The following is a 12,272-nucleotide window of genomic DNA, read 5'->3' on the forward strand; positions in this document are numbered from 1 at the left end:
AGTATTTCCCCTGCTTGCAGGCGCCCTGTCAATTCTAGACAAACTGCTCAGACATTCTACCCATGAGAGCTGCCCATGGGGTCGTTTACTTTTTTTTCTCACACCTGTGCTTAATGAGTAGCAGTTTTGCAAGCTTGGTCATTTTCAAGGGAAGAAGATGGGAAGGATTTCATGCAAAAAAAAGAAAATCAAGATAAGAAACAAAACTACAGTAATTTATCTCCATTCAACCTTCCTACGCAGACTGTGAAATAGAAAAGGACAACACCAGCTCTTAAGGCTGAAAGTCTGAAGGTCACCTAGTCAGTGGCCGCCCCTCTCACAGCCCTAAAAGGGATTAAGAACAGGATAAAAGCTCAAAGTATTCAGGACAAACAGCCTACTTTCGTCTAAACGTAACCCTTGGGGTCAAGAAGTTATTTCTTATCAGGGATAAGATTTTTTTTCAATAGGCAAGGAATCTGGCTAGGGAGGGGTATGGTCTGTAACGTGTGTTTTACTCTTAAAAGAAATCCATTTTTCACTTGGAAAATAATTGCCCTTTAAAACTTATTCCTTAAGTTGTTTTGATTTCAATCCTCTTTAAATGACCGGATCTGATAAATTCTTTTAATCTTCAACTCAAATGAAGACAATTCAATGTAGATTTCCGTAACTGCTCCTGCTCCTCATTAACTTCTCCAAGAACAAAACAGCCAAACACCTCCACCCTCCCCACACACAAATATTTGTGCTCCTCTTTGTTGTTGAAATTTAAGTTGTCCTAAATTCTGGGGAAATCCTATCGCCATGGCAATTCCAAGAAAAAACAAGGCACAGTCCTAAATGAAGATTTGTTCTGTCTCCGCCACATACATGCCACCACACAAATACTAGGTTTTGTAAGGAGTCACTGGTGTAGAAGAAAGAATTCACTACTGTATTAAAAGCAAACTTCCTCTTAGAAAAATGAAGAAATGAGGACGCCTTGTGTATGCTGCTGCCACTTGGGAGCATGCCCTTGGAACAAAATTAGAAGGTGGTACAAGTCAAAAAGAATAAAGAAATACCACTTTGAAATCAGCTTTTTAAAGACCACTTTATTGAGGTATAATTTACATACCATAAAATTCACCCACTTTAAGTGTACAACTCAATGATTTTTAGTAACTTTACCAAGTCATGCAGCCACCACCACAATCTGGTTTCAGAACGTTTATTTCCATCGCCCCAGTAAGATTTCTTGTGCCCATTTACAGTTAATTCCTGTTCCCAGCTCCAGCCCCAGGCGTGTGGGAATCTACTTTTTGTCTCTTTTGTCACATTTCCCTCTCCAAATCGAGATAAGGAAAAGAAATCCAAGGATATTTCCTACAAATAAAAGGCTACTGTTCACTGAAGAACCCACTCTGTGAAAACACTCTTCAGGATTCTCAGGAGAGTGCAAAGGCATCTTGCATGCTAGGCGTGTCAGCTGAGTCAGAACAGAGTCAGTGTGGTCTTTCAGACTGAATTCTCTCTCCAGATAGAGACAACAGACTTACACAGTTACAAGGGATTTTGATAATGAAAGAAGACTGTACCAAGCCTTGTCATCTTAACCAAGAAACTGTCTCCATGTCCACAGTTTAAAAAAAACAATTTTCAAGTAAAAGGGTGAACTTCCAAGCATTCCTATAAAATTCAGTCAAATATTATATTTTTGCTTAGGAGACAGGAGACAGAGACCGTTTCCTTAAATTATGTTTCAATGGGACTGAAATATAAAAGTTTCTTCTGAAATGTAAGGTGGGCTTTTTTCCTCCAAGTTCTCATATGTATTTATTCTAATATATTTTGAGTACAGTAAATATATCAAACTATCATGGTTTGGGTTGACAAAATACTTTTCTAACCACTTATTTCCTTCCACCAGAATCTACGTATTTTAAGAACGCTTTAGCTCCAGGTTTATCTTGCTTACATCCTGATTTCCAGGTATCCTTCCTTTTGGAAGCAACACACAGCTTCCCAGAAATTTACTAGGAATTTTACAAGGGGCCCTTTTATATGTGAAAGAGAAAACTGTTTTGTCAAGTGATGATGAGAAATTCAAAAAGACTGTAACCTAGACGGGACTCTAAATTTGGGGAAATCCGTGGCGTTCTTTCAACTTGAAATGTTGGTCACAAAGATTCCTCAAGAAGTTATTTTACACTACATGTAGGAAACTGATATTTGCTGTGCGTTTTTTTAAAATTCCCTGCATTAGTAAACACAAATGTTAGTTTTGTGGTCTTTGATGTGTTGGGCATTTTATGGACCATAGAGTTCGGATTACCATATGGCAGGTACTGAAGGTGCAACTTTTGGAGAAAATAAGTACTTGCAGAAATAAACATCTTGCTAGTAGCTTTTATAGGTTCTCAAAGCACACGGGAGGTCTGCGCTACTAATGTAACCAAAAGGCAAAGCTTTGAGTTTAGGGCTTAGGAGTTACCGAAGAATGTTGCGGACTCCCGCTTTCAAAGATCTTTAAAGCAAGTTTGACTTGGGTTTGCCTGAAAAAAAGAGTAGTGTGATAAGTTGCTAAAAGCTAGAGACTTCTCAGATTCCCTTTCGACCCTCTGAGTTTAGACGGAAAGAGGGGGAAATCTTAAAAATGGGAACTTTACACATTCTTGGAGTAAATAACGATTGAAATAGAAAAAAATCTGGCGGCTGGGCTCGGGAAGGGGAATTCTCTGATGAAATTGATGTCTACCAAAAAAAAAAAAAAGAGCGAGCGCCAAATAAAAGCAAAAAAGGGACTGCAGGAAGGGAAAACTTTACATGGTCTTTTCTCAGCTTTTAGTCAGTCAAACAGGATCTCTGCATTGTGTGTAACGCGCATTGTGAACGTGGGCAGGACTTTAAGATCTTTCTCTGTGGCCGGTCCAACTTTCCAGTTTTCAGGTCGTCCACGACTGATTTCACTTTCAGTGGAAACAGACATCCCATCCCCAGGAAGGGAAGATTTTCCAGCATGTTCAAAAAAGCAAACTGCTGCTTTGTCCCTTCAAGAGAAACCCGTTCTCTGAATTTCCCCCAGATCTGCCAAGGGCCCGGCAGAACTCCTAGTATTTAGTGAAGCTCATTAAAGGATGGCTTTTCCCCTTTGCTCCCCAGCTAGCACTTCCTCAGAACTGAGCAGGCACAGCTTTTAGAAGGGGAAAAGTCTCTAAGAGGGAGCTGTGAAGGCAAAGAAAGTGAATCCCAAGTCAGTGCACTCTGGACGAAACAGAGGGAACCGGAGAAAACCCAGCCCCGCCCTGGGATGCAAAGTCTGCATTCCTACAGCTGCAAGGGGGTGGCTACTTTATGGTTTTCCTCCCCCCAAAATACACTCCAGTGAGCAGAGATTTTTTTCAGAGGTGACGCAATGTCCTCAACCTCCCCCCCCCCAATAAAAAAGAAAAGGGAAAGGGAGGAGGGGAGAAGACTTGCAACCCCTTCCCTTCACACAGCTGCAGCCCCTCCCTTTCCCATCCGTCTACCACATTCCAGCCGCTTCCCATCCCTCCCCGCTCGGCCCCAAAAAAGTTTGACGACCGCAAAGGAAACCGAAAAAAGTTCCCTTGCCGGAGTCCTGGCGGGCGATCAGCATCTCTTTTGTTCGCGGCGAACCCACAGTCCCCCTGACGTCACCCGGAGGCCGGCCAATGGGCGCGCGGGCGGCGGCGGCGGCGGCGGCGGCGGCGGGAGGAGGTGGGGGAGTCGGGCCGGTCCCTCCTCCCCGGCGCCCGGGCCTCGCGGGGGGCGGGAGGGGACTGTCCCATATAAGCCGCAGCTCTCGGGGCTTGGCCGCCCGCGCCGGCTGCGCTGTGCAGGGGGAGGAGAGGGAGCCCTAGGCGCGAGCAGGAGAGAGGGGACCTGCAGCGACAACTTCTCTCGTCCTTTCCTTCCCCTCTGTCCCTCTACCCGTCCCCGTCCCCATCCTCCGGCCCCTACCTTCTCCGAGGCTTCAACCCCCAGGAAGCACTGGAAGGGACTCCTCCCGCAGGTTGCGAAGGGAACCAAACTTGGTGGCAACTTGTCTCCTGGTGAGGGCGTCTCTCCCCACACCGTCTCAAGATGCTCAGGGGTCCGGGACCTGGGCTGCTGCTGCTGGTCGTCCTGTCCCTGGGGACAGCGGTGCCCTCCAGCGGAGCCTCGAAGAGGAAGAGGCAGGATCAGCAAATCATTCAGCCCCAGTCCCCGGTGGCTGTCGGCCAAAGCAAGCGTGAGTACTGACCGCGGGCTGAAACGGGCTGTGGCAGGGACGGGACTGCAAAGACAACCAAAGTAGTGACTGAAGTTTTGCGCGCGCGCGCGCGTGTGGAGGGTGTGCACGCCTTAATGAGAGAAACCGGCTGTGGACACAAAAGGCTCTTGCCTTTGAGCAGGCTGGTTCTGAATGCATTGGGGGACGCGCTCTGCAATGTCCTGCAGTGGTCTCATCAACTCTACACTTTCAGGTCTTCCTCCTGTGAATGCATCAAAATTTGCCGTTAAAGCAAAAAATGCTGTGTGCCTTTAAATTTTCCATTTGGAATTAGCGTGGTCCTCACCGTTCTTATTTTCTTTGTTACTAAAAAACTAGTTAAATGTTTTCAAATTGGGGGTGGGAAGAGGGTAGCCCAATAGCTACGTGGTTCCTAAGTAGCTTGGAAGAGATGTAATTAGTTCAGATTGCTCTGGGGCCCCTCAGGATGCTTCTCCAAGCACAGAGGTCGGAATTCCTCTTCAAGTTTTTGGAAGACACACCCTCCCTGTGCCTTGGCTAAAGGAAACTGCTTGAAGTTGCCCTTTAAAGAGCATTGAAGTTCTTGCATGTTTAAAGATGTGATTCCAGTTAACTGCTTTTCAAAATGTTTCCACTCCTTTGATGTAGACCCCTGGCCAGATGGAAATGACATCATTGTATAACATTTAGCTAAGTTAAGTGGGAAAAAAAAGGAATACCTAAATATCTACGTGTACAAGTTGTGGTTAACTCTTTAGATAGCTTGTGTCTGTATCTATATCTTAGTGGAATACTGCTTTTAATTCTCCTGGTGCTCTGATGCTTAGCTTATTTTTCTGTTTGTTGCTTAGGCTCATCAATTTAATTGTACAAGGAAATTCCATAATTTTGAAAAAGGGAGGATGCAAATGTGATAACGTTTTCCTTCAATTATTTACAGCTGGTTGTTACGACAATGGGAAACACTATCAGATAAACCAACAATGGGAGCGCACCTACCTGGGCAATGCCTTGGTTTGTACCTGCTACGGAGGGAGCAGAGGCTTTAACTGCGAGAGTAAACCTGAGCGTAAGTGCTGGGGAGCCTGGTAGTTAGTATCTTTTAGTAGATGGAGAAGTGGTGCTTGTTAATTAAATGTAGCATTAATAGTAAAAATGCATATGCCATTTTCCTGGTAGAATTGTATGTCATTTCCTCACGTAAAGCGTTTAATAACTGCTTATATTTGCTTTTCACGTGTTCCTCTTACCTTTAAAACAAAAGAACAAAGGTATCCCAAAGTAGTTCCTAGAGTCTTCTTTTTGTTTTATTCTCCCAAAGTTTTTTGATGAGAAAATGAAAGAGTTTGTGCTCTCCTTCAAAAAAAATTGCTTATAAAATTTTAATTGTTAGAAAGTTATCTTAGATCTTAAACTCTAAGATTCTGGGCCAGAAAACACTTTGGGCCCTCCATGGCAAAGTGACTTGACAGCTGCAGTTCAGTGCAAAACCACTAACCGCTTCAAAGTTCTCATTCCTTTATGACCGTTGATATGTTTCTTGTAAATTGTAGCAACTCCTGCAGAGAAGCCCTGATCGGGCTAAAATGGAAATAGGAGGATTAGCAAGTGACCGGGCTTGGTGGGGGTGGGGCTCTTCAAACTGCTTTTATGTGGACCTTGCCTGGTTTGACTTTCTGAGTCAGAGACCAGAATCTGAAGCCCGTCCTGCATAATCTAGCTGGTCCTAAGGTAGGGCTTTATGTGGCTTTTTTCTAAGGGCCTGAGAATCCTTTACAATAGAAATTAATTTCCAGATAATTCGAGAACTTGTCAGAGGTCAAAAACTGAGGCTTTATTGGAGCCAAGGATAATATCCAGAACTCCCACTTCAAATTTTTCAGACTTTCCATTGTACCATGCTACTTCTGGAATGGAAAAGTGAGTTTTCCTTTGGATGGGAGTAGTGGAATAGGAAAGCTGTCGCCTCTGTGAGGCTCTCATGGACTTTCCTTCTCCCCTCAGCTGAAGAGACTTGCTTTGACAAGTACACCGGGAACACTTACCGGGTCGGCGACACTTATGAGCGCCCTAAAGACTCCATGATCTGGGACTGTACCTGCATCGGGGCCGGCCGAGGGAGAATCAGCTGCACCATTGCAAGTAAGACAGACGCCTTGTGGAATGACACTAGAATACCAGAAATGCGAATTTCTCTGTTACCGTCTATTACTCTTATGTGGTCACCCAGCTGGTTCCCATGCTTGTGGAAGATGGCTCTGAGCACAGATGGAATCAATGTTTAGTCTGTGTGCATTTATGAGTGTGTGTGTGTGTACATAGTGTAACCAAGTGCATCTCTTGGGTTCCAGTCCAGGAAGACATGCTCAGAGGAGTTGCCCATTTGACATTACCCAGGCGTCTCAAGCCAGATTGATAGTGTGATTATCTGCAGTGATTGGGAAGATGGTCATGAAGAGCGAATCAGCCCTTGTGTGGTCTGCTCTTCTTGTTTGCAGAGCAGAGACCTCTTGCATCTCACAGAAACAGTATAGTTTCTTTGTGACCAATAGTTTATACCCAGAAGTAGATCTGTCAATTCCTAGAGATAATATAGACTAATTAGCCTAACAGTGTTTCCAAGGTACTTTGGGGACTGGGTTGACTCTTATCAATTCAAGTTGAGCTAAGGCAACCTTTCTAGTGTGATTCACTGGGTTACTGTTAGATTCTATTAATGTAGCATTTAGTTTTTTAAATCCATCCTTTAAGTATAAGTCACTTCAAAGGCTTCCATCCAAAAGAATGAATCAGTCCTTTGTGTATAGGCCCAATCATCTTTCCCATACTTAATGTTAGGGTTCATCCAAGTTTATTGGCAAATCTTAAGAGTCAGCGGTCCGTCGTGTTTACATTCTAGTGGACAATTCAGTCTTTGGATGTGCCGTTGTGTTTAACACACACCTAGAAAAGTATCCAGATTTTCATACTTGATATGTATACATCGATTTGCTTTCCAGCAAAATGACGTTTCTATCCCAGGGTGAAATACAGACTCTCCACGCTCCTGAAAGCTGGATGTTCTGCCCCATGTGGCTGTTTCCTTGAATTAGTCTCAAGCCCAGCCCGCTGTGTATATGTGAAGGCCATGCTTGCCAGCCTTTCTTTCTGCTTTAGGACCCATTTCCTGTGCTTTCTCTGGGGAATCAGGATTTATGACCTCTTTCTTTGCCATTCACTTTTCTCTGTGGTTTCTCATTGTGTTTAAACAAGACATTTAATGAATGACCCAAAGTGACCAGACTCGTCACCTTTCCTGTCTCTGATGGGAAAGCTGTTCCCTGTGTCTTTACTTTGGCTAACCTAGGTGCTTACCCTGGGTGGAACATGAGACTTTTTCTTTTTTAAAAACATTCTCTGTCCCACTCTCTCTAACATTTGCTTTTTATCTTGAACAGACCGCTGCCATGAAGGGGGTCAGTCCTACAAGATTGGTGACACCTGGAGGAGACCTCATGAGACTGGTGGTTACATGTTAGAGTGTGTCTGTCTTGGTAATGGGAAAGGAGAATGGACCTGCAAGCCTATAGGTATGTGACTCTGAGCAATGAATGGGGGCGGGACACCCAGTCAAAATGTTGGCTTAAATCGAAATGTACATGAACGAGATCTGAATTCCAATTAAAAAGAGAGAAATGGAAGTTTTATTTCAAATAATGAAATGTTATATAACCCATAGTTTCCTTAAAGGAATCAGATCAAAAAGTACTAACCATGCATAGAAGTCTTAATTTTGTTTCAAAAACGCAAGATAGAGTTGAAAGATCTAGGAAGAAGTCGTTTCTTCTGTCTAATATCTGATCTCAGATTTCTCCTTGGTCAAGATACAAATCACTTAAAAGGAAAACATGACACTTTTGACATATTTCTTTATTGGAATGCACTGGACGATAATATTGTGTGTGCTCTGTCACACCTTAATAATTTTTTTTCAAAGTAAAAATTGTCAGGTTTCTTTTGGTCTCAATCCTCAGTTGAACTCGATAGATAAAATTCCAAAAAGTTCTGATTACAAATTTTACCCTGCTTCCTTATTGTTGTCTCCTGCAGAGGCTTTTATTTTGCTGTATTGTCTCTGTTTTTACAGAATTCCAAATTTTAAATAGCTTTCTTGTCATTTTATTTAGGCATTTGTAATTGGTCATTCATAATTAAGACTGGAAGTTTTCATGTACAGTCTCCTACAGACTGGATCCCTACATAGATCCTTTTCACTCAAAATACTGGTGTATAGAATGGTGCTAGCTGAAAATATACAGCCCATGTACTTATTAAGAGACTAGGATCTCTGCCTGCCAGCTCGACTTGAGCTTCCTTTTGCTTTGGTTATTTACTATGTGCCTCGTTTCAGGGCGTGCCTTTCTTTTGGAACAGGGTACCACTTAAAAAAAATGTGGCTGGACTTTTGCTTACATGATACACTTTACATTACGGGGAGACTGCAAATTCAAAATAACCCCCTTTTTTCTGTTTTTTTTCTCCAAATTTCCCTACAGCTGAGAAATGTTTTGATCATGCTGCTGGGACCTCTTATGTTGTCGGGGAAACCTGGGAGAAGCCCTACCAAGGCTGGATGATGGTGGACTGTACTTGTCTGGGAGAAGGCAATGGGCGCATCACCTGTACCTCTAGAAGTATGTTTTAGATCTTTCTGTTAAAGATGAGGCCAGGTGTCGTTTTCTGGATTCCTAGAGAGAATTATCATGTGATGTCACTTAGAACACCCACTGCCCCAACATGCTTTGGTAACATTTGGATGTCAAGAAAAATTCCATCACTAACTTATTCTGCTTCTTCAAAGAAGACTAAAAAGAAAAATAAAATCTTAGTTCAGTAAAGTCTTAGGCTATCAGCTACTAAGAAAAACCTTAATATTCACTTCAATGCCAAATATGCTATAGATCAGAACATTAGTTGCAAATATTCAATCTAAATTACGACTGAGATATTTTCCAATATTAAGAGCAAAGAAATCATTAAAATAGCACGCAAGGAGTGTGGAGAGTCTGCATTTTACCGCAGGATAGAAAAGTCATTTTGGTGGAAAGCAAACAGGCATCTTTAGGCATGTGGGTCCTACTGACATGGAAGGGGCAAAGCTCTAAAGATTTAAGCTTCCTTCCATCTTTGAAATTTAAATAAAGCATAGTCATAAGCAAAACTGATGAAAATAAAAAGCACTTATCCCATAGGTTAAAATTATGTGTCTACATGCTGGCCCCATGGCCTGGTGGTTAAGTTTGGCATACTCTGCCTCAGTGGCCCGAGTTCACAGGTTTGGATCCCAGGCGTGGACCCACACCACTCCTTGGTGGCCATGCTGTGACAGTGACCCTCATATACAATAGAGGAAGATTGGGGCCAGCCCAGTGGTGCAGTGGTTAAGTGCGCATGTTCTGCTTCAGCGGCCCAGGGCTTCCTGGTTTGGATCCTGGGTTCGGACATGGCACTGCTTGGTATGCGTGTGGTAGGTATCCCACATATAAAGTAGAGGAAGATGGGCGTGGATGTTAGCTCAGGGCCAGTCTTCCTCAGCAAAAAGAGGAGATTGGTGGCAGTTAGCTCAGGGCTAATCTTCCTCAAAAAATAAATAAAATAAAATAAAATAGAGGAAGATTGACACAGATGTTAGCTCAGGGCGAGTCTTCCTTGGAAAACAACAACAACAACAGCAAAACATGTGTCTACTCTGGGGTTAAGGGCAGTGTCTTTTACCCAAAGCTCCTAAATAGGCTCTTAGTGCTGTAAAGAAGGTATTCTCTGGTGTCTCTGCTGCTCTTTCTAAGATTGCCCGGAGGCCTCTCTGTTGCCTTAGGGGCTCAAGGCTCCCTTTTTGAAATTTCAAACTAATAGCGACTATAGAATGTTGAAGCAAAAACAGCCATTAAGTATTGGTGTTATAAAGAAATTTAAAATCAAATCTAAATGTTTTGAACTTTATCTACCTTAAAATATTTCACCAGCTTAAAATATTCATCCTCCAAATTTGAATTCTTTGCTAACAATAAACAAGTCTCTCCTGGAAAGTAATAACAATTCTGACCAAATCTTTCCTGGAACCTTACTGGTTCATTAGATTTTTTGCATTTAAAACGTTATTATGATGGTTAGACTTCCAAGACCTTGGGGAGAGTGTTTTAGTTTAAGACAAATTAGGTGTCTGACTCGAACTCTTATCTATTATTTAAAACTCTTCTAATAGAAAGTTGGGAAAAGTTTCTCAAAGAAAAGTCATTTATTCTGTGAAGTTTTGTAAGGCTCTACTTTGTACAAGATGGTATAGGGATGCAGAAATGAATTGGACATTAGCCCAGCCTTCAAAGAGCCTTAGTAAGTAGGTCAGGGAGATGAGAAAGGCTTATACATATTCATCGTCTAGAGCACGATATTAAGGGCTTCCAGACAAATACTGAAAATAGTGCTCTGGGGGTCAGGGAAAGACAATCTTTTTAGCTAGGGATTTGGGTAAAAACTGTAAGCAGCAATGACTCTTCATTCAGCCCTCTGCTCTGATGGTAGATCAATGTGGGTGTGTATTTGTGAGAACTTACATCAACTGCATAATTATTATTCTCCAACCTAGTGCAGTGATTTTCTGATTCACAAATAAATCAGATCCTCCCTATTCACATTGTAGCAAATGGGGACAGCTGGATGATAACTGAAACAATCTATTTACCAGATAATTGAACACAAAGACCAATGGTAATTTACAGTCATGCGCCGCCTAACGACATTGTGGTCAATGCTGGACCGCATGTACAGTGGTCCCATAAGATTATTAGTGGTCCCATATAGCCTAGGTGTATCACAGGCTAAACCATCTAGGTTTGCATAAGTGCACTCTATGATGTCCACACAACAACAAAATCTCCTAACGACACATTTCTGAGAATCTTCTCTCTGTCATTAAGCAACTCATGACTGTAGTTACGAAGTATCATTTTACATTAATAATCGCACTTTTCTATTGAAGGGTTAACACTGAGCAATTCAAAAGCGGCCATCTTCTTAGTGATTTTAAATAGGTAGGTGTGGGGGAGGGGAGAAGAGGACATTTTATTCAAAGAAGTTGGTAGTCCCGTGAATTTTTTTATATAACAAATGAAGAAAGAGATGCCGCCATCTTTTTATAGCTTCATTGGGGCAATGGGGGGAGAGCTTCTGAGACCTTCTTGCCTCTCTATTGTTTCGAGTTTCCTAAAGGAAGTCCCTCTGGAAAGGCAGGTCATATACAGTAATTACTCCAGGAAAGCCTGGGAGAGCCTGAGAAGGAAAGAGACTGGAGAATGAATTTGGTCAAAGGAAGAACGTGAAAATGATTAAAAAAAAAAAATGAGTGAATGAATGAAAGATGATGAAAGAGTCTTTTGGCGGAGAAATGGAGCTAGACTAAATCATGCAGCTCCCTTTCCACTGTAACAAATGTAATCCCATCTTTCAGAATTTGAACACCTGTGGCTCCACAGCTGGATGTGAACATACCACCAGAGAAAGGGCTTGCAAGCTTTAAGCTGCTATGTTCTTTTCTTGAGGTTTGAACTGAGCATTACAAGCTTGACCTGATTTGCATATTTCACTGCTTCCTTTCTGACACAGACAGATGCAATGATCAGGACACTAGGACATCCTATAGAATTGGCGATACCTGGAGCAAGAAGGATAATCGGGGGAACCTGCTCCAGTGCATCTGCACAGGCAACGGCAGAGGGGAGTGGAAGTGTGAAAGGCACGCGTCTCTGCAGACCACATCCACCGGTGAGGCACAGGATGGGCGGGCCGGAACCGCGAACGGGGATAACCTTTCAAAAAATATTTCTGCAAATCCATTTTTCCCTTGACATGCTATTTAAGATGATTTGCAGTGTTTTGGCTTACTGTAAGCTGAGTTCATTTACAGATCGTTAGCTGTTAAAACTTTGTTTAATGTCAAGTTTTAAATTTAAATAAAAATGAAATGAAAATGAATCTTAGGGGGAAAAACAATTTTAGCCCCAAGAGATTAAATTGA

The 12,272-nt window shown here is 42.5% G+C and overlaps 1 protein-coding gene across 12 annotated transcripts in view; it reads left to right on the forward strand.

Annotated features, from left to right (window-relative positions):
• The first annotated feature begins 3,707 nt into the window (after window positions 1-3,707).
• FN1 (fibronectin 1) overlaps window positions 3,708-12,272 on the forward strand; it is a 65,640-nt gene continuing 57,075 nt past the window's right edge. For 6 of the 12 annotated variants that reach the window (XM_070489771.1, XM_070489773.1, XM_070489778.1 and 3 more), the window contains exons 1-6: window positions 3,708-4,219; window positions 5,163-5,291; window positions 6,227-6,364; window positions 7,660-7,791; window positions 8,758-8,895; window positions 11,861-12,019. In XM_070489771.1, coding sequence (XP_070345872.1) covers window positions 4,072-4,219; window positions 5,163-5,291; window positions 6,227-6,364; window positions 7,660-7,791; window positions 8,758-8,895; window positions 11,861-12,019 — 844 coding nt within the window. In that variant the 5' untranslated portion in view covers window positions 3,708-4,071. The remainder of the gene's footprint in view (window positions 4,220-5,162; window positions 5,292-6,226; window positions 6,365-7,659; window positions 7,792-8,757; window positions 8,896-11,860; window positions 12,020-12,272) is intronic. The other 6 variants (XM_014843578.3, XM_070489769.1, XM_070489774.1 and 3 more) reach the window with 1 other exon arrangement.

The sequence above is a fragment of the Equus asinus genome, chromosome 19 (assembly GCF_041296235.1).
Source record: "Equus asinus isolate D_3611 breed Donkey chromosome 19, EquAss-T2T_v2, whole genome shotgun sequence".
Lineage (NCBI taxonomy): Eukaryota > Metazoa > Chordata > Mammalia > Perissodactyla > Equidae > Equus > Equus asinus.